At 46.7% G+C, this 21,953-nt stretch overlaps 1 protein-coding gene across 1 annotated transcript in view; it reads left to right on the top strand.

Moving 5' to 3' along the window:
• Positions 1 to 21,953, top strand: part of drosha (drosha ribonuclease III) — a 150,519-nt gene that overhangs the window by 75,218 nt on the left and 53,348 nt on the right. The window contains exons 21-25 of the mRNA XM_080201532.1: positions 3,669 to 3,768; positions 5,066 to 5,168; positions 11,571 to 11,641; positions 13,414 to 13,458; positions 20,887 to 21,044. Of these exons, the coding sequence (XP_080057658.1) occupies positions 3,669 to 3,768; positions 5,066 to 5,168; positions 11,571 to 11,641; positions 13,414 to 13,458; positions 20,887 to 21,044 (477 nt within the window). The remainder of the gene's footprint in view (positions 1 to 3,668; positions 3,769 to 5,065; positions 5,169 to 11,570; positions 11,642 to 13,413; positions 13,459 to 20,886; positions 21,045 to 21,953) is intronic.

Genomic DNA, 21,953 nt, shown 5'->3' with positions numbered 1-21,953 from the left:
CCAAGCTGAGTTAAAATGGGGAGCAACCAGAAGCTCAGGGTCGTACCTGGGGACCAGGCAGAGGAGTTTTGCAATGCAGTTGCTCCATCTGCACTTGGTCTGCCCAGTAGAGAGGAATCCACATTGTGAGCAGTCAATACAGTCAACTAAATTAAATGGGTGGTGAATCTCTGGAATTCTCTGCCCGTTGAAGTGGTGGAGGCTGCCTCGCTAAATATTTTTAAGACGCGGGTTGATGGGTTTTTGATAAGAGAGGGGATTAAGGGTTATGGGGAGAGGGCGGGAATGTGGAACTGAGCCACAACAGATCAGCCATGATCTTATTGAATGGCGGGGCGGGCTTGAAGGGCTAGTTGGCCTACTCCTGCTCCTATTTCTTATGTTCTTACGTTCTTAAATCACTGCTTCACCTGGAGGGAAGAGTGGGGCCTTAGACATTGAGGAGAGAGGCGGTGAGAGAACAGGTGTTACACCTGCAGTTAGAAGGGAGGGGTGCCATGTGAGGGGAGAGTGTTGAGGGAGATCCAAGAGGGAAGGAGGGATTGCTTCTTCCAGTTGGAATGCTGACAGGGAAGGGGAGAGGCGAAAAGCAGAAGCGTGGGTGGTGGCCCGGACACGGCTGAGGGTCCTGTCAACCCACGTGAGGGGAGTCCTTGCCCGAGAAGGATGGAAGACATGTTGGCAGTGCTGTTGTGGTAGGTTACATCATCAGGACAGATGCGACTGAGATGAAGAGATTGTGAGGAGAGAATAGAGCCCTTGCAGGATGCATGGTGCGAGGAAGTGTAACCCATGGGGCTGGGGGAGTCAGTGAACTTGAGGCCCATCGGTGGACAGTCTGTCTCCAGAAAAGGAGACTGAGAAGTTGAAGGGAAGGGAAATGTTGGAGATTGACCCTGTGAGGGTGTGAGAAGGGTGGAAATTGGAAGCAGAGTTGATGAAGTTTCCAGTTCTGGACATGCTGGTATCCGTGGCAACACTTATTTGAAGGAAGCAAGAAAAGTTAACGGAGAACAGGTTCAGCAGGTGGAGGAGGGTGGTGGCAAACAGGATTGTTTAGACTTCTGTTCAAGGAAGAACTGAGAGCCCTCAGACTATCCTGGTGGGGAGGATGATGTCGAGAAATTGGACCTCCACCGTGAAGAGGAGGCGCATCGGGCCACATGGCTGGAAATTGTTGAATGACAGAGTGTAAGAACGGTAGGTGGGAAGAAACTGAACAATGGGAGACAAAACACAGGTCAAGATAGATGGGAAGAAAGGAATTTCAGTGGGACTGAAAAGACGGGTTTGCCAAGACAGTTCTGTTTATTGATTTTGAGGAGATAGAGTTGAAGAGTTGGGGAGATTATAAGCTGCTGGGAAGCTGTGGAGAGAAGATCTCCAGAGGAAATGAGGTCAATGACCATGATGTTTAGTATCAGGTCACTGGCCAGGGGGAGGTAGAAGGAAGTGTCTGAGATAAGGTCCCCCATGCAAGACTTCTTGAGAAGGTGAGGGAGCATGGGATCCAAGGGCCTTTGGCCTTGTGGATCCAGAACTGGCTTGCCTGCAGAAGGCAGAGAGTGGTTGTGGATGGGTCTTTTTCGGCATGGAGGTCGGTCACCAGTGGAGTGCCCCAGGGATCTGTTCTAGGACCCTTGCTGTTTGTCATTTTCATAAATGACCTAGATGAGGAAGTGGAGGGATGGGTAAGTAAGTTCGCTGATGACACGAAGGTCGGTGGTGTTGTGGATGGTCTGGAAGGATGTCAAAAGTTGCAGCAGGACATAAATAGGATGCAGGACTGGGCGGAGAAGTGGCAGATGGACTTCAACGCGGATAAATGTGTAGTCGTCCATTTTGGCAGAACCAATGGGATGAACGAGTACACTATCAAGGGCAGGAGTCTTAGTAGTGTTGAAGAGCAGAAGGATCTTGGGGTCTGGGTCCACAGGACTCTTAAATCGGCCTCGCAGGTGGAGGATGTGGTCAAGAAGGCGTATGGTGTACTGGCCTTCATTAATCGAGGGATTGAGTTTAGGAATCGGGAGGTAATGTTGCAACTTTATAAGACCCTTGTCAGGCCTCATTTGGAGTACTGTGCGCAGTTCTGGTCGCCTCACTATAGGAAAGACGTAGAAGCTATTGAGAGGGTACAGAGGAGATTTACAAGGATGTTGCCTAGACTGGGAGGCATGCCTTATGAAGTTAGGTTGAAGGAGCTGGGACTCTTTTCCCTGGAGAGACGAAGGTTGAGAGGCGACCTGATGGAGGTTTATAAAATGTTGAGAGGAATAGATAGGGTGGATTCTCAGAGGCTGTTTCCCCGGGTTGAAATGGTCGCTACGAGAGGACGCAGATTTAAGGTGCGGGGAGGAAAGTACAGAAGTGATGTTAGGGGTAAGTTTTTCACTCAAGGGTGGCGAGTGAATGGAATCGGCTGCCGTCAGTGGTGGTGGAGGCGAACTCGCTAGGGTCTTTTAAAAGACTTCTGGATGAGTATATGGGGTTTAATGGGATTGGGGGTTATAGATAGGTTTATAGATTGGTAGGTGTTGATGTGATCGGCGCAACTGGTGGGCCGAAGGGCCTGTTTGTGCTGTAGTGTTCTATGTTCTATGTATGTAATTGTCATTCAGCCCCTGCAAGGGAGAGATTGGTACACCAGCCAGCAAGAGCAGAATTCTTTCCAGCAGGTTTGATAACAGTGTCAGAGTTAAGACAGAATACTGCAGCTTCAGAGGGAGACAGATCAGAGTGTCTGTTTTTAGAGGGTTTGGAGCACAATGTATCAGGAACATGGCTGAAGTGCTTTAGCATGACAGACTAAAGCCTGTCATACCCACGATCCTATCCTAAGCATAGCTGCTCTCAGTCACAGTGTGAATGGGAAGAGTGAGGTGGTAAAGTGTTGGTCCAAGGACCTTCCTGTTTGAGCAGGATCCTGTGCCAGGGCCAGTCTGGGATGTGGAGAGGCGAGGGAAAAAGATGCAGAGATTTAAGTTGTTCACAGTTGTGCTTTATGTGAGGTATTGCCGGAATAGGAGCCATTTCCAAATTCTGATCTGCTTTTTTCAAATCCCTCCATGGCCTCATATCCTCCAACCCCTCGGAATATCAGCACTCTTCAAATCTGGAACATCCCCAATTTTCATTGCCCCGCTAGTGGCAGGGATGCCTTAAGCATCCTGGACTCTAAGCAGGGGAATTCCAGTGTTAAATTCTCTCCATCCCTCTCTCTCTCCATTCTCTCTCTCACTTCCTCCAAATAGTCTTCGAAACCTTGACCTCGAAACATGGACTGAGCTGTTGATCATCGAATCTAATATCTCCTCATGTCATTTAGCATTCTAATTTGCTGAATATCATTCTGCTAAAGTGCTTTTGAGACGTTTTACAACTTGAGAGGCGTTGTGCCAATGCAAGTAATGTGTTTTTTCTGTTTTAATATTCTGAATTATGTGACACATTGATGTAAAGACAATGTTTTGCCCTGTAAGAAATATTTGAGCATGCATCAGAAATTTCAATTAACAGCGCGGTACTTCAGAGGAATTACATCTTTTTCAAATTGCATGCAGCAGATATTAAGCATGAATGACAATGCCGGCAGCTTTACAAAGCATCATTGATGTGTTAAACACCTTCTTAATGTCGCCCTGTTGAATTTACAACTTTGTTTTCAGTGTGCACTTGTACTTTCTGTTCCCGAACCTGGAGGAGGGTGGATTAGCTACTTACCGCACAGCCATCGTGCAGAACCAGCATCTTGCAATGCTTGCCAAGGTCAGTATTGTGGCTCACACGAGGTCTGTGGTATTGGTGTATACCGTCCTTTCTCCCTGGGACTCCTGGACTTGATGGCTGGTGTTGACATTTATGTATCTTTTTTTAAATTTATGGAGACGGGCATCACTGGTTAGGCCAGCATTTATTGCCCATCCCTAATTACCCTTGAACTGAGTGGCTTTCTTGGCCATTTCAGAGGGCATTTAAGAGTCATTGCTGTGATTTTGGAGTCACAAGTAGGGCAGATTGGGTAAGGGTGGCAGATTTCAATCCCTGTGAACCAACTTGGTTTTTACAACAATCCTGGTTCCCATTAGACTTTTAATTCCAGATTTTTATTGAATTCAAATTTCACCATTTGCCATGGCAGGATTCGAACCCAGGACTCCAGATCATTACCCAGGCTCCTGTGATAATACCAGTATGCCACCCAATGACTAATGTCAAACCTTAAGTTCGTTTAAAGCTGTTCTGCAAGCCAGAGATTTCATTTCAATCATTCAGTAAGAAGGTGACTAATCTACCACCTCAACTCCATGGTCACATCCAACCACCATATCCCTTCATTCCTTTGGTGGCCAAAATTGAACAATCTCAGTTCTCTAGCTTAGAGAATTCCAAATATTCCAACCTCCTGAGTGAAGAAATCCTTTTTATCCTCCGTGCTAAACGGCCAACCCCTTTTAGAACCATAGAATCCAAAAGTGCCATTCAGCCCATCGAGTCTGCAGTAACCACAACGAATTGAACCTGTGCTAACCACGGTGCTACTGTGCTGCCCACTGAGATGTTGTATAAAGAGACAGTGGCCGAAGAACTGTGAACAGATCTGGTCTCCCTGGGGTCTGCTTGCCTGTGGAGGCAAAGGATCACAAAATTAATTCCTAGGATGCGAAGATTTCCCTGGGAGGAGAGATTGGGTCAATAAGATTCTGGAGCTTAAAAGAATGAGAGGTGATCTCATCTCAGAGGGTTAGACATGGAGCTGCTGAGAGGGTGCGTCCCTCCAGTTGGACAGTCTAGAACATTGTCTCAGGATAACTGAGGAGGGAGTTGGCTGCGCACTAATTGGTTCTGGTGTTTTCTACAGCAGTGAGCACATTTCAGAACAATTTTGTTTGCTGTAAAGCACTTTGTGCTGTGCTGAGCTTGTGTAAGGCGCGACATAAATGCGGGTTTTTTTTGTTTGATGGGTTGGATTTTGCTCTCTCACTATCTTGGCCGTGAGCCCCGTCAACAGACGTGCGTCCTGAACCAATGTCTGACCAATTTTGATTCTTCTTTCTTCGCACAGAAGCTGGAACTGGACCGCTTCATGTTGTACGCCCACGGGCCTGACCTCTGCCGGGAATCTGACCTACGGCACGCTATGGCGAACTGCTTTGAAGCCTTGATAGGTAATTATAAAAACAGGTTGTACGGGTAAAGATTTGGGTTCAGAGGAGCATCGTGTGAGAATTTGGGTGAAGAGTAGACAGTGTTATTGGCGTATTCATCAGAAAGTAAAACTCTTAAGATCTAAGGCTTATTTAGGTGACCACGACGAGCCTCTACTGAGTTTCATACAATGAAACAAATGCATGAGAGAGCAAAAAGGCAAATGACTGGGGACTTGAGAAAGCTGGTGTTAAGATGAGAGTGTTTGAAATAGTGATATCAAGCTCACGTGTTTTGGACATGTGATGCAAACAGGAGCGGAATATTTGTAGGACGGCGGGGAGAGATAATGCCTGGCCAAATCCCTGGAAAATCTGTACAATGAAGCCCCAAGTTGTCATTGATGGAATAGACAGATACTATCAGAACGTGAAGTGACCTCTATGGGATGGGCAGCAGAAACTAGAAATCTGTGGAGAATATCTTAGTGATGAGGTCTGTCTTCGGAACGAGGGTATCAAACAGACTGACGAGGCTAAATTCACCAAATTTGCACTCCCAATAATGAGTAATTCGCCAAGCAAGAACTAGTCAGGAAATATGACACTGTATTTGCAGCAATGTGGAAGATTCCATGGTTACGTCTTGTCCACAGAAAGCAGGCCAAATCCAGCCTGGCCAATTACCGTCCTCTCGGTCTACTTTCGATCATCAGTAAAATGGTGGCAAGTATCGTTGACAGAGTTATCAAGCTGCATTTACTCAGCCAAACCCTGCTCCCTGCTGCTCAGATTGAGTTCTACCAGGGCTACGCAGTTCCTGACCTTGTTACGGCCTTGGTCCAAACATGAACAAAAGACTGAACACAAGGAGTGAGATGAGTGGCTGATCTTAACATCAAGGCAGCATTTGACCGAGTGTAGCCTCAAGGAACCCTGGCAAAACTGAAGTCAGTCTCCACTGGCTACAGTGAAACCTGGCACAAAGGAAGATAGTTGGTAGCCAAACATCTCAGTCCCGGAGTTCATTAGGGTAGTGTCCTAAGTCCAACGATCTTCTTCTTCATCAATGACCTTCCTTTGATCATAAGGTCATGGATGTTCATTGTCCCACATTCACACCGTCATGACTCCTCAGATACTGAAAGAATCCACATCCAAATGCAGCAAGACCTGGACAATATCCAGCCTTGGGCTGACAAGTGGCAAGTAACGTTCGCGCCACACAAATATCAGGCAATGACTGACTCCAACAATGGAGAACTTAACCATCTCCTCTTGACATCTGGTGGCCTTATTATCGTCCACTACCAACACCCTGGAAGTTATTGTTGACCAGAAACTTAATTGTCATGTCTGCGACCTATTAGCACACAAGATAAATAATTTCTAATGATTCTGACCTAAAGAAATCAAATGAGTGTCGCACGTTGTTGGGAGAAATGTTCAAGAATTAATATATGTCCTGCTGCCTGAAAGTGCTGTGGTTTGCAGTCTGTGCTAAATCATTATCATTGATGGTGAGACAATAACTGTTTTGGGTTTGGGGACAACTTTGGATTTTTACAAACTAGTTCCAATAATTAATGTGTGTTAATTGATCTCCTGTACGTAAGGAACAAGGCAATGTGTAGATGTGAAGCAAGTTAAATAATGGTGCAGTTTGCTTAGACACGGCTCTGACACCGTTTTAAGCTCACACGCTCTGGCCTCACTGCTGCACGATAATTGTTTGATTTTTGAATTTAAACACTAGGAGATTTGGGAAGCTGGAGCCTCCTAGAAGCTGGGAAGCGAGTTTGGGAAATCTTTCCAAGGGATGGACTTTCTGCAGGTCACTACGTTAGTGATCTCATTATGGGGTGGTCAGTTTGAGGAGCGCTGTTGGGAGTTAAACTTGAACTAGAATGGGAATCAGAGCAGGGAGACACAAGGGAGGGAGGGAAACAAAGGTAGAAGTGAAAGATGAAAAAGTAGAAAGCAAAAGTGGAAAACAGAGGAAATGAGGCTAGGAGCAAATAGGGCCATTATATCAAAAACTATATGTAAAATGTTAAAAAGTCTAAAGGCCGTGTATCTGAGTGCACGGAGCATTCACATTAAGGTATAAATGTGTGCAATTAACGGAAACATGGCTGCAAAGTGGCCAAGGCTGGGAATTGAATATCCGAGAGTACTCGAAAGTTACATAGGGCAGGCATCAAGCAAAAAGAGGTATGGGAGGATGGAATCGGTGCAATAGTGACAGGAGATTGGCTCAGAAGTCTGGTGGCAGCAGGGAAGTAGCGGTTCTTGAGTTGGTTGTTATGTGACCTCAGACTTTTGTATCTTTCTCCCGATGGGAGAAGGTGGAAGAGAGAATGTCCGGGATGCGTGGGGTCCTTAACTATGCTGGCTGCTTTGCCGAGGCAGCAGGAAATATACATAGTGTCAGTGGATGGGAGGCTGGTTTGCGTGAATGGCTGGGCTTTCTTCACGACTGTTATAGTTTCTTGAGGTCTTGGACAGAGCTGTAGTCATACCAAGCTGTGATACAACCGGAAAAATGCTTTCTGTGGTGCATCTGTAAAAGTTGGTGAGAGTCGTAACGGATATACCAAACTCCCTTAGTCCTCTGAGAAATTAGAGGCGTTGGCGGGGCTTTCTTAACCATAACGTTGGCATGGAGGGTCCAGAACAGGTTGTTGGTGATTCGGAGTCGTAAAAACTTGAAGGTTTTGACCCTTTCTACTTTGTCCACGTTGATGTAGACAGGGGCATGTTCTCCTTTTACACTTCCTGAATTTGATGACAATCTCCTTCGTTTTGTTGATGTTGAGGGAGAGATTATTATTGTTGCGTCAGCTCACCAGATTCTCTATCTCTCTCCTGTACTCCGCCTCGTTATTGTTTGCGATCCGACCACTCTGGTCCAGTAGTGTCTTCAGGGCAGAAGTTAGAGGGACTGAAATTGATTTTTGACTATTTTTAGGTGAGCAAGAACAACATTTTGTATCGCAGTTAGTGATCATCTTCACTGCGAAGAACCTTTGCACGATACAGTTTGAAAGTCACAACCTGTGAGGTGGGGGCTGCCAAGAGACCAACGTTGGGATTAAAAACTCATCAGTTAAAGTGGCCCAGGGAGCTGCTCCAGCCAATTTGGAGTGTCAGAACACTTCAGGAATATTTTGATTAGTGACATCCTTTGGTGAACAGGTGAAATCATTGGATTAAAGAGCGTGCCGCCCCTGATTGGTGAACTGTGCTGACCTTCATTGTACAATGCCAGATTGTAATGACTGTGAAGCTGATTGGGAGCCACACTGCACCCAATCAGACCTCCCTGTCTCCAGACGAATAGGTCAAAGGGGTCACCTCGGATTCATTTACATGAAGTGTCCTTTTGTCCATGCAAACAGAAAGATGGCCTTTATAATCTGTGCAGGAACCTGGAAGTGCAATGTCATTCTGCTCAGCTTCCTCGCTTGTTGGGTTTCAGTTTGATGAAAAGAGAGTTCCTTGAGGATATATGTGGCAGTAAACAGTGCAGCAAAGGCGAATCTCGAACACCACTTTGGAGTAACCCTTTACGGCAGGCTTAGCGCAACTCCAGGACTTCAAATGGAGTGAGGGGCAGAAACCTTGTAAGACGTTGAATGTTATAAAGCTGTGCCCCAGCAAGAGGACACTGGCCTGGATTTTACGTGACCCCACTGCCTTACGACTCAACGCTGGGTGGGTGGGCACCAACCCCATGGTAATAAATAACTACAGGTCGGTTAGGCTTTCCGTGAGTAAGAAGTCTCACAACACCAGGTTAAAGTCCAACAGGTTTATTTGGTAACAAACGTGGCATTTGTTACCAAATAAACCTGTTGGACTTTAACTTGGTGTTTGAGACTTCTTACTGTGTTTACCCCAGTCCCACGCCGGCATCTCCACATCAGCAAGTCAGCTCCCCTGGATAACACGCTACCTGCAGTATAATAGGGCTGGCGACGGCAGGAATGGACAGGCTGGTTTTATGGTCGACCTGAAAAAGAGGTTCACTCCATTTGAAGTCCTGGAGTTGCGCTAAGCCTGCCGTAAAGGGTTACTCCAAAGTGGTGTTCAAGATTCGCCTTTGCTGCACTGTTTACTGCCACATATATCCTCAAGGAACTCTCTTTTCATCACACTGAAACCCAACAAGCGAGGAAGCTGAGCAGAATGACATTGCACTTCCAGGTTCCTGCACAGATTATAAAGGCCATCTTTCTGTTTGCATGGACAAAAGGACACTTCATGTAAATGAATCCGAGGTGACCCCTTTGACCTATTCGTCTGGAGACAGGGAGGTCTGATTGGGTGCAGTGGCTCCCAATCAGCTTCACAGTCATTACAATCTGACATTGTACAATGAAGGTCAGCACAGTTCACCAATCAGGGGCGGCACTCTCTTTAATCCAATGATTTCACCTGTTCACCAAAGGATGTCACTAATCAAATATCCCTGAAGTGTTCTGACACTCCAAATTGGCTGGAGCAGCTCCCTGGGCCACTTTAACTGATGAGTTTTTAATCCCAAAGTTGGTCTCTTGGCAGCCCCTACCTCACAGGTTGTGACTTTCAAACTGTATCGTGCAAAGGTTCTTCGCAGTGAAGATGATCACTAACTGCGGTACAAAATGTTGTTCTTGCTCACTTAAAAATAGTGGTAAGGAACAGGGGCACCTCATTTGGACTGTACCTTGTGTGCATTTGGGGTACCCCCTCTGCCCCCCCCACCTACCCTCGTTCCCGCCTCCCCCCCTTCCCCCCAGGAGAAGTAAACAGCACGTCTTTCATACTGTGGGAGGAAACTGGAACACCCGGAGGAAACCCACGCAGACACGGGGAGAACGTGCGGTCTCCACACAGACAGTCACCCGAGCTGGGAATCGAACCCAGCTCCCTGGCGCTGTGAGGCAGCAGTGCTGACCACCGTGCCGCCCACCTTGTGTACATAGAATCCCTACAGTGGCCATTCAGCCCATTAAGTCTGTCCTGACTCCCAAAGACTATCTCACCGAGGTCCACCCCAAGCCCCATCCCACCCCCATGACCCCACACATTTACCAGGGCTAGTCCACCTAAAGTACACTGTGGGGTGGGAGTCGCATTCTCAGCCACTTTAGCCCACCCGATCTTCCTCCCTTTTGAGGGGGGAGGAGGTGGTGGTGGTGAGCTATCCACCATCCCTACCCCCCTGTAGAATGCAACCCCATTGTCTTCAGGAAAGAAAAAACATTGGAGGGATTAGTTACAGAAGTGATAGCATCAGTGAGTTGTCTTCACTGTGGATGATTGAAACATTGTTGTGAAGGTAATCACCCAGGGACCCGCAAGACAAACTTGAGGCATAAATCGTTCATTAGTCTAAAACATCCCAGGAGATTTTATTTTCTGTCAATTTTTTCCATCCTGACTATCCAGAGTCTTCAGGGAGATTTGATCAGTGGCATCCCTTGGTGAACTAGTATAATCCTCGCATTTAAAGAGAGTGTGAGGAATTATGAGTCAAGTTGTCTTCCGCATCTGTAGTTACCTTGCGAACCTCCCCAGTGCCCATTTAGAGTGAACCTATCTTTTGTTTTTAACCATTTCTTTCTCCACTCGCTCCTTCCTCAGCTGAAGTTGAGGATGACGACTCCCGAGCGGTTACTCAGGATTGTTTCTGATCTGGAAACTTTCTTCCAGAAGATAAGCGTGAACAAAACTGCGCACAGTTGAAACGTGCAATAAATATCGTTGGCGTTTTGGGTGAAATCTAGTATTTATTTTCGTAGCAGCCAACATTATAGTGGCTCCCGAATGTTATGCGTTGAGTAATTTGATGTCGCATGTTAAAGCCCTGTCAGAATCACAAGGCTGGCTGGATAAGCCTGTCACGAGTTGGGAAATTGAAATTGGATTTCTACTCGAACCCCTTGTATTTAAGCACCTGCTCCCTGATGGTAAGTTGATTACTTTTGCAGGAACTGGTCTCCGACGCCACTGCTCATTTTTTTTTCTCCCCTCGCCTCCACCGTTTTGAGTTTAAAAATAACATAAATAACTATTTCATTACTTAGTTACCATACGGTGCGGACTGCCAGTTAATCTGCCACATGCGGACTCAGCTGAATTTCTGGGAACTGTTTTTCCGAGCAATTATGGAACGTGGAATAGTTGCGTCCATGTGCGGACCCTTTGTACTGCCCGTCCTTTCCAAATGTAAATAAATTAAATTATGAATTTCTCAAAGGAAAAGATTGATTTATGTTGCTGCACCTCCTGGCCTTTCAAAGACATTAATTATTTACGGCCTTATAACAGTTTGTTCGTATTTAATCAGTTTGCAGCATATGTGACTGTCTACCTTTTGAGATTTGGCATCTTTGGGTGTTCTTTTTAATCTTACAGAAATGTTTTACTTTGCAGGTGCCGTCTATTTGGAGGGTGGCCTTGAAGAAGGCAAGAATTTGTTTGGGAGACTCCTGTTCAATGGCTCGGTAACACACTCAACGTCTTATCCACACTAATGCCCACTCGCCCTCTGTGTTCTCATTGAATCACGTTTTTTTTTAGTTTATTTATTAGTCTCACAAGTAGATTTGTGTTAACACCGCAATGAAGTTACTGTGAAAATCCACACTCTGGCGCCTTTTTGGATACACTGAGGGAGAATTTAGTACGGCCAGCGCACCTAACCAGCACATCTTTCCGACTATGGGAGGAGAAACCGGGGCACCTGGAGAAAACCCACGCAGACACGGGGAGAATGTGCAAACTCCTCACAGACAGTGACCCAAGTCAGGAATCAAACCCAGGTCCCTGGAACAGTGAAGCAGCAGTGCTAAGCAGTGGGGCACTGTGTCACCCCAGCCTTTTTGCACGTGATTTAATTGGTGCGAAATCTTTGTGTGGTGGGGAGGGGGGGTGTTGCTTTCTCTTTCCCAGAGGAAAATTAACTGTTCATAGTGAATACTCGGTGAATTTTTTCTTAATGTCTTTTTTCTTCTACCTTTACGTTCAACAGTTGTCTGAGCCAAGGAGTATGTTGTGTTTTGAAGCAGCGCAGTCTTTTAGTTTGTGGTTAATTCCCTGACTCTGCTGTTGCAACCCTCTTTATTCTCCTACATGTGGCACGCAGTACAGGGGTGAAGTTAAAGAGTGATTAATTGCCAGAGTTTTCTAGGCAGTACACTGATTTCAGGAAGGGCTAAGGCAAAAGTGAGCCCAAGTCCTGGAGTGCCCATTGTGAACGCTTTGTTTAGGCTCTAACCCTGTCCTTCATTCATTCATGAAATGTGGGGTGGGGGGGTGCTGGTGGAGGGTGGTGGCGAGGCCAGTGTATATTACCCATCCCTAATGGCCTCGGGTTCATTCCTGGCCTTGATTGACTGTGTGGAGTTTGCATGTTCTCCCCATGTCTGAGTGGGTTTCCTCTGGGTGCTTCGGTTTCCTCCCACAGCCCAAAGATGTGCAGGCTAGCTGGACTGGCCGTGCTAAATTGCCCCTTAGCATCCAAAGATGGACAGGTTAGGTGGATTGGCCGTGCTAAATTGGCCCTTACTGTCCAAAGCTGTGTGGGTTAGGTGGATTGGCCATGCTAAATTGCCCCATAGTATTCAAAGCTGTGTGGATTAGCCATGGTAAATGCGTGGGGTTATGGGGATAGAATAGGGTCCCGGTTCCGATGCTCTTTCAGAGAGTTAGGGCAAACTCGAAGGACCGAGTGACCACCTTGTGCGCTAAAGGGATCCTTCTATGAAATGCACCCCATGATAGGTGGTGGATTGAGGTTGAAGTGTAGCCTTCGAAAGGGAATTGGATAAATATTTGGAGCGGTTTTTGACGAGCAGGGTGGAAGTGGGACTAACTGGGTTGCTTTTTGGAAGGATAAGCACAGCTCCTGCGGGCCAAGTGACTGTTTCCTGTGTTCTGCTGTTGTGTGATTCCGTGAAATTCTTGGAATCTCAACTTTGCAACTTGCTTAACAACTTTGTGATTGTTTCTCTGGAGCCGCAGTCGGGATGTTTTCTCCATTACATTCATTTTGAACGGGCATATTGAGTTCTCTGGTAATAAATGCACAGTGGGTTAATTGGTTCAGCTTCCGTTTCCCACTCCATGTCGCTTTTTATTCTAACACTATTGAATTTTCAATGGACGTTAAAAATGGTGGTGTAACTCCCTGTATGGAGGTTTTTATTTAGTAATATAACCTTTTTGTCTTACGTCCCCAGAATACTAAACCAACTCATCTGTCTCTCTCACACAGGATCTGCGTGACGTGTGGCTTAATTATCCACTTCATCCTTTGCAAGTAAGAACCAGTTCCAATCATTTTATAATCTGAGTGAAATAGAAATAAGAATAGGCCGCATGCCACTTGAGCCTGCTCTGCCATTTAACAAGATCATAGCTAATCTTCTGCGGGCTGCTTGTTAACGCTGAATGTTGGACTTTACCCTTTGGCAGCATCTGAAATGCTGGAAACCTGGAATAAAAACAGAAAAATGCTGGAAAGAGTCAGCTGATTGGACAGCCTTTGACGGAAGGTCATCCAGCCAAAGTGTTAACACACTGTGTGTCCGTGTGTGTCCCTTCTCTCCCGCCTCTCGCTCTCCCGCCTATCACTTTTTCTCTTTCGCTTTTTCTGTGTTTTGCTCCCTCCCTTTCTCTCTGTCTGTAACTCGCTCCCTCTCAGGCTCTCTCTCTCGCATGCTCTTTCTTCCTGTCATCTTTTCTCTTTTTTGTCTTTGCCTTCCTTGCTCTCTTTGCCCCTCTGCCCCTCGCTCCCTCTGCCCCTCGCTCCCTCTGCCTCCCTCGCTCCCTCTGCCTCTCGTTCTGTATAGATGTTGCCTGGCCTGCTGAACGTTACCGGTACGTTTTGTTCCCATTGAAGACCTGGCAGTGTCAATCACCTCCTCACACGGTGCGAGTCTCTGCTGGAGTGTTCAGTGGCACAGTGCAGGGTAGCATCTTCCTCAGCTTCAAAGGCCAGCGTCCTGCGGGTGGCAACAAAAAGGGGCTCTTGAACTAATGCAATTTCTTTTCACTTCTGACTACAAAAGCCTCCTGATGCCACTCAAACAAGGGAAAGGGAAAACAGTCCCTGTTTTAAATGCACCCTGTAGTTACTATTTGTGTGAACAGGATTAAGAGTGGAATCTATAATTCTGTTGTGCAGGTAGGGAGACTGAGAAAGGAAAGGTATTTTGAATATATTTCCTGTTTCTGAGGAGCATGTGAAGATGGTCTATTTTTAAATCTGCATCTTTTCTGCTTTTGGAGAGTGTTTGTGAATTCTCAGTGGACCGGTTGTTTTACGCTCTTGTTCCAGAATAAAACAGAGTTATTTTTCTTTGAGCAGCTCTTTCTGTCAGTGCTACCGCTTTCCCAGGGTGTGAGGACCCCCAGCAGATCCATGGCGACCTTGCCTGATGCCCGGTTTCAATCCGGCGGGTGCTGTACAGACTTGGGTGTCACCAGGACCACGCTGTGTGTTACTGCCTCTTCCGAGGTGTTCGGGGGCAGCCTTGTGGGGGGCCGAACGTGTTGCCCACCCCTTGAAGCTCTGGCGAAGCCTGATCCTGAGGGAGTTGAGTCAAGCTTCACCTGGAGGCCAAGGTGTCAGTGACATGTTGGCCTCCAGGTGTGTATTGGTGGATCTAATTGGAGTCGGAGCCTGTGCCCACCACCCCCTGGCCTGCCCTGATCTCCAGCCCACCCCTCAACAGTTTACCCAACCCCAAGCCCACTGCAATCGCTGGCCTCCCTCCTCCCCCCACCGATCCCTATGCAGAGTAATAGCGGGGTCCTGCCCCCACCTTGGCACTGACCCAGACCTGATGGGCAGTGCCAAGGTACTCCCTGGGCATTGACACTTTGGCACTGCCCAAGGGGTTAAGGTTGGTACTGCCAGGGGGTTCCACCCCGCTGCCCCACCCCGTGGGTGGCCCGGATTGTCACCCTCTCCCCTTCGCTTCAGTGGGGTTGGGCCACTAGCTCCCCGAAAGTGGGAAGCTAGTGTAATCCCTGCTGGGGTGGGAGATGCTAGTGGGCCTGGAGAATTCAGTCCTGTGCTCATTCATTTAAATTATATTAAAATGACCATGGTTATGGTCTTAGCGCCTCCCCGCTGATTTCTGGAGTGGGGCAGACGCCGCTGGGAGACACTGGCGAGACCGTGAATCCGCCAACCGGACACTCTCCCAGCCCACAGCGCTCATTTTTAAAAGTTTCTTTTTCCCAAGTTTATTTATTAGTGTCACATGTAGGTTTACATTAACGCTGCAATGAAGTTTCTGTGAAAATCCCCTAGTCGCCACACTCCACAGCCTGTTCAGGGTACACTGAGGGAGAATTTAGCATGGCCAGTGCACCTAACCAGCATGTCCTTCGGACTGTGGGAAGAAACCGGAGCACCTGGAGGAAACCCACCCAGACATGGGGAGAATGTGCAGAGAGTGACCCAAGCCGGGAATCGAACCTGGGTCCCTGGGACTGTGAGGCGGCAGTGCTAAATTCTGTGTCACCTGCGAAGTGGGATGGGAAAATCACGGCTACAGTGTCCCAGCTGTCCCCGATTTATATTCACTTTTAATCACCAATCAAATAAATCAGTTTTCAGGTAAACTGTGAACAAATCAACAGCCTCTTAAAGGGGCATGGCCCCTATTTGTACCCTTTCTGTGTGCATTAATTAAACAAATGGTCAAATTTATAAATGAACAATTTCAAGGGGAAAGCCCCTTAAGAGGGCACCGTAACAAAAGATATAAATCTAAAAGGAAACTTATCAAACTCAAACTGAAATGTCACCGTGGCAGCCAGGGATACACCCCAGCCCACACAGCGCCACCAAAAAGCCTCAAGCATGCCAGAGGTCACGCCTTCTCCCTCCTGACGGACAATGCGCAGTGAATGTAGCCACAGAGAGGGGGGTGGGAGACAGTCATTCTCCATTTTTATGTACTCAAAGTACTTCATTAAACAATGCCCTTAACCTGTGTTTCTAAACAATATAATAATGCTTTTAGCAGTTGAGAGGAAGTTGTCTCTCGTGGGGGAATCAAGAACTGTGGGCACAGTTCCAGAACAAAGATACCCCTGTTCAGGCAAAGATGAAGAGCAATTTCTTTTCTCAGAGGGTCACTAAGTTTTGGAATTCTCCACACCGTAGAGTCGTGGAGGTTGGTTTGTTGGATATATTTGGGGCTGAGCTAGACGGAGATTCGGCTGACAAGAGAATGAAGGGTTTCGGGAGATTGGAACACTGACCCTGCTTCCCTATCAGATCAGCCACACTCCTGTTGAACATAGGAGAAGGCTCAATGGGCCGAATGGTCTGCTCCATCCTCCTGTTTTTATTACATTCGTCTCTCGTTTTTCTCAACTCCAGAATACATCGACCCATTCACTCAGCTGGGACTATTAAAAGTTGTAATAGCTTAACAATGGCATAAAGATATGGCCCAGTCTTCAGGTTACTCCATGTCTAATCCCAATAGGAATGGGCAGATGTTCTTCACATCTGCTCCATACATGGGTTTAAAGTCCGTGCCAAGGTTTATGATGGATTAAATGTTATTGGTGCCGGATTCAATTCTGTAAAAAAAAAATCCAAATGACAGAATCATTCGGTGCAGAAGAAGCCCTTTGGCTTGTCCAAGTCTGCACTGTCATGCGAGATAACACCTGCCTTCCCACTAGGGACCTGGGTTCAATTCCCTGCTTGGGTGACTGTCTGTGCGGAGTTTGCACGTTCTCCCCGTATCTGCGTGGGTTTCCTCCGGGTGCTGCGGTCTCCTTCCACTGTCGGAAAGACGTGCTGGTTAGGAGCATTGGCCATGCTAAATTCTCCCCCAGTGTACCCGAACAGTGTGGCGACTAGGAGATTTTCACAGTAACTTAGAGGACATAAACATAAAGAACATAAGAAATAGGAGCAGGAGTAGGCCATCTAGCCCTTCGAGCCTGCCCCGCCATTCAATAAGATCATGGCTGATCAGTGGTGTTTCAGTTCCACATTCCCGCCCTCTCCCCATAACCCTTAATCCCCTCGCTTATCAAAAACCCATCAACCCGCGTCTTAAATATGTTTAGCGAGGCAGCCTCCACCACTTCAACGGGCAGAGAATTCCAGAGATTCACCACCCTTTGAGTGAAGAAGTTCCTCCTCAACTCCGTTCTAAACCGCCCCCCTTTTATCTTGAGGCTGTGCCCCCTAGTCCTACTGTCCTTCCTGAGCGGGAAGAGTCTCTCCACCTCTATCCTATCCATCCCATTCATCATCTTGTACGTCTCAATGAGATCTCCCCTCATTCTTCTAAACTCTGACGAGTACAAGCCTAGAATGTAAGCCTACTTGTGACACTAATAAATAAACTTTTCAACTTTAAACTTTTTTGCCTTTCTATCTTTCATTCACGTTCTGTCACCTGGCCCTTTGGAACCGCTATGTAGTGGATGAATTTTGATCCCACTTTCTGGGGGGAATGTCAGAGTTGGCTCATGTGGTCTGAGCAATATTAAGATAGAGAGTCTGAAAGATCAGCAAAGTGCCTCAGGTTACTGAACACATCTATTGACATTAATTCAGCTTCCAGACTCTCGCACTCGCTCTGCACAGTAACCCTTCGAATTACTTATCCAGCCTTATTGACAAAATAACAAAGAAAAACAAAAATCGATTGTAATTAGACTGAAACTGTAATAAAAGATTTCAGAGTTAATTGGAATTCTTTTTTAATTGTTTAATTCTTTGAAAAGAATCCAGAACGGCAGGCCAGGTTTTACTGTCCTCCAGCGCCGCGATTCTTGGCACCAGTCCTGCATTAAAAGTAGCAACGCTATATTTCTTTGGTCTTGCTCTTCACTGTTTGTCATGTTGACGGGGATCATTGCCTGAACGCTGCCTCCATTTCTCCGTGTTCTGGAGATGATAAATAATTTGCAAAGATGCTTATGCTGATTTTTATTACTGGATAAGCTTTGCATATATATTGCATTTTTGAGTTTGTATTTCAAATGCCTTTTGCAGCTCATTGCAAACGCGGAAGGTAATCATGCAGTTCAGAATGATTACTGAGGCACGTTGTAGCTGTCCGATTGAGATTTTGGAGGGGGGGGGGTTGGTGGTGTGGAGGGGGGACAGGAGTGCTTACAGCTTGCTCTTCATCTGTCTCTCCTCAGTGTTTACAAAGAAAGCTCTTGTCGCCAGCTACCGTGATCCCTCCAAGACAAGGTGGGGGGGGGCGGGGGGGGAACGTTGGGAAATTCAACTTCCTTTCATGGTGCTGTCCCTTTCATGTTCCCTGTCTGGACCAGCTTCACCCTAATGTGCTGCAGTGATCTGCAGGGCGGCATGCAAGGCTCATGACTTCATAAATAACCAAATTAACATGCCGCTTTCAGTGGGGACAGCGGGGGCTTTTGTGTGTGTGTGGAGCCTTTGATTTATGCTGCTTTTTAGAGAGAATTGAGGCTTCTATCTAACAGAGACACCTCCTGCATGCTAATGAAGTCAACCCTCAGTCCTCTTTTCGTTGTGTGTATGGACCGCCCTTGCTTCTCCTTTAGACAGTATTTTGAACAACCCAAGACTTTGCAGTTTTGGTGAAAGGGCCACTCTGTGGACAATGACCATCTCCTTTTTTGGCTGTGATTGATGAGAGTCGACGCTGGTCCAGGAAATCTACCTGTTGCTTGGCTGATATGGAAACAACTCTCTGGTGTATCCACATCTCTCAATGAAGCAGCATTTGTGTTGCTTTATATACATTCTCATAGAATCCCTCCAGTGCAGAAGGAGGCCATTCGGCCCATCAAGTCTGCACTGACCACAATCTCACCCAGGCCCTGTCCCATTAACCCTACATTTACCCTAGCTAGTCCCCACCCTCCCCCCCGACACTAAGGGGCAATTTACCTAACCGGCAAATTTTTGGACCTGGCAGGAAACCGGAGCACCCAGAGGAAACCCACACAGATATGGGGAGAATGTGCGAACTCCACACCAAACTCCAAGCCAAAATTGGTCCCAGGTGCCGAGAGTCAGCAGTGCTAACCACTGTGTCACCATGCTGCCCTCGCTCGACCAGCGTTTATTGCCCATCCCTAGTTGCCCCTTGCAAAGGTGGTGATGAGACACTCTTTGAACTGCTGCAGTAGATACACCTATAGGGCTATTAGGGAGGGAGACTCAGAATTTTGACCCAACAACAGTGAAGGAACAATGATATATTTCCAGGATGATGTGGGCTTGGGGAGAACCTTTCAGGTGATGGTGTTCCCATGCATCACCTTCCCATGTCCTTCTAGATGGTAGCGGTCATGGATTTGGGAAGTTGCTGCTGAAGGAGTCCTGGTGAGTTGCTTCAGTGCATCTTGAAGCTGGCACACACTGGCACACATCAGTAGTGGATGGGGTGCCAATCACACAGGCTGCTTTGTCCTGAATGATGTTGAGCTTCTTGAATGTTGTTGGAGTCACAGGCAGGTGGAGAGTATTTCATCACACTCCTGCACTTGTACCTTGTAGATAATGGGCAGGCTTTGGGGTATCAGGCAATGAGTTACTCTCTGTAGAATTTGTAGCCAGTGGTCTATTTCTGTGGCTGCTTTAGTTCAATTTCTGGTCAGTGGCAGGATGTTGATGGTGGAGGATTCAGAGATTTTTAATGACATGGGGAGAAGGCTAGAGGAGTTATGAATGGTGGTGAACATTGTGTAACGTTAGGAATATTACATCCCTTGTAGCCAGTTGGTGAAAGATGGAACTGGAGTCAATTTTCATTCAGTTTAAATCTATTCCTGGAATACTAACGATCCTGGCTGGAGACAATTCACACCTCTTGAACCTGTGATTATCCCTCTGTCCACTCGCACTGTCTGTACCTGTAAAACCTTGATTACCTGTAGACTTGCGTTCCAACCATTTTTCGCATTCCAATCTGTAATTATCTTGCAATTGTGTCTCTGTCTATATATGCCGTGTTTGTGAATCTACGTCTCCACTCACCTGATGAAGGGGCAGCGCTCCGAAAGCTCGTGATTCCAAACAAACCTGTTGGACTTTAACCTGGTGTTGTGAGACTTCTTACTGTGCCTACCCCAGTCCAATGCTGGCATCTCCACATCATGGCTATTCATAGAGTGAAACATCACAAGTATATACCTCCTAACTCAATCACTCTCCACAGTGTCCATAATAATCTGCTCAAGAGCCAGCCCTGTCAGTGTCCTCCACCTGCACATGTTTAACCGCAATTGATGTATAATTGACCAGGAAAACTTGTCCACGTATTCCAGCTCTTAATGATGGTGTTAACCTGAGGAAATATTGATGTATTTAGACATCTTGGAGCCAATTTAACTGTCTCTGAATTTGGTGCCTTCAGAGGCTTGTGCTCCAGCCAGTTCATCTTGAATAGAGTCCTCTGAAAGATGGGGGTGCTGGAGCACCCCACTTTGTTTGATATATAATATTGGGGTTGAAGCACCTGTCCCCGTGCCAGCCATCACTCAATTGGGAGCTTCAGAATCACAGAATTCTGGATTCAAGCACAAAAGTTAAGACTGACACCCCAGAGCGGTACTGAGGGAGTGCTGCACTGTCAGAGGAGAGCCACCTTTCAGATGGGGGGTGGTAACCCTGTTATAGATATTTGTCAAATCGAATCAGTTCCGTGTGATTGTGAACCAGGTAAAAAATTTCAAGCAGCTAACTGTTCGCCACTTGTCTCAGCTACAGGAATCGAACACAGACAGACCTCTGATTGCCACCTCTCCCGTTCTGAAGAAACTGACGGATTTTGAGGAAACAATTGGAGTGAATTTTATTCACATACGCCTCCTGGCTCGAGCCTTCACTCTGCGAACTGTTGGATTTAATCATCTAACTCTGTGAGTTTGGTCAATCTCCAGCTTCCCTGTGTGTGTTTTCACTGATGCCTCTGAGTGCGCTTCTGTATTTCACCCCTCTCTTTTTGTTTTGAGTGTAAACAAAATGTTTTCCATTGAGATTGGTCTAGACTGCCAACAGAGGTTAATCGTCTGTATTGCTGTACTTATTTTAGCACCCTTTGTGTGCTGGCTTAGTCCTGGAAACTTGCACAGTCACCCAGGTGGCCAAACACACAGACCAAAAAATACTCACCCAAAGAGAGAGTCCCACAGGCACGCGCGCACACACATGCACTCTCACATTCTCGTACACATATACATGTGAACATGCACACGCGTGCACTCACGCTTTGGGAAAGTACTCAAAGCCTTGAGTGTTAATGCTGGGATCATGCTGCAATAGAGCTGAGTGCTTTTAGTTTGTAATGAGGGTGCCTGCCAGCAAAGGGGGAAAGATCAAGGAATTATTGCAAGTGTATCCCATTGCAAAGCTCACAACCATGCTGCACACACAAGCACACTGCAAACCTGGCACAATTATTGAAGCAAGGTGACAGGGTTAAACCGCTTCAGTTCAATCACAGGAAAGAAGTGTTTGGATTTTTGATCTGTTGTTGGCCTGTCCAATATTCTAAATAATTTATCAACTGAATGAAGTTTAATAAAATATTGTACTGGGAGGGGGAAAAAAGCAGTTCACACAGGGTGTAAGGGAGGAACGGAGGAGGTATGTGCCTTTACTTTGATGAACGCAAAATACTGTGGATGCTGGAATCTGAAACAAAAGCAGAAAAATGCTGGAAAATCTCAGCAGGTCTGACAGCACCTGTGAAGAGAGAATAGAGCCTGTCGTTTCGAGTCTGGATGGCCTTTCGTCATTGATCCTGTGGGAGGTAACCGAAGCATCCA

Source organism: Carcharhinus amblyrhynchos, chromosome 2, assembly GCF_965287045.1.
Source record: "Carcharhinus amblyrhynchos chromosome 2, sCarAmb.v2.hapA, whole genome shotgun sequence".
NCBI lineage: Eukaryota > Metazoa > Chordata > Chondrichthyes > Carcharhiniformes > Carcharhinidae > Carcharhinus > Carcharhinus amblyrhynchos.
Note: the sequence above shows the minus strand (reverse complement) of the source record. Positions and strands in the feature narration are given on the sequence as shown.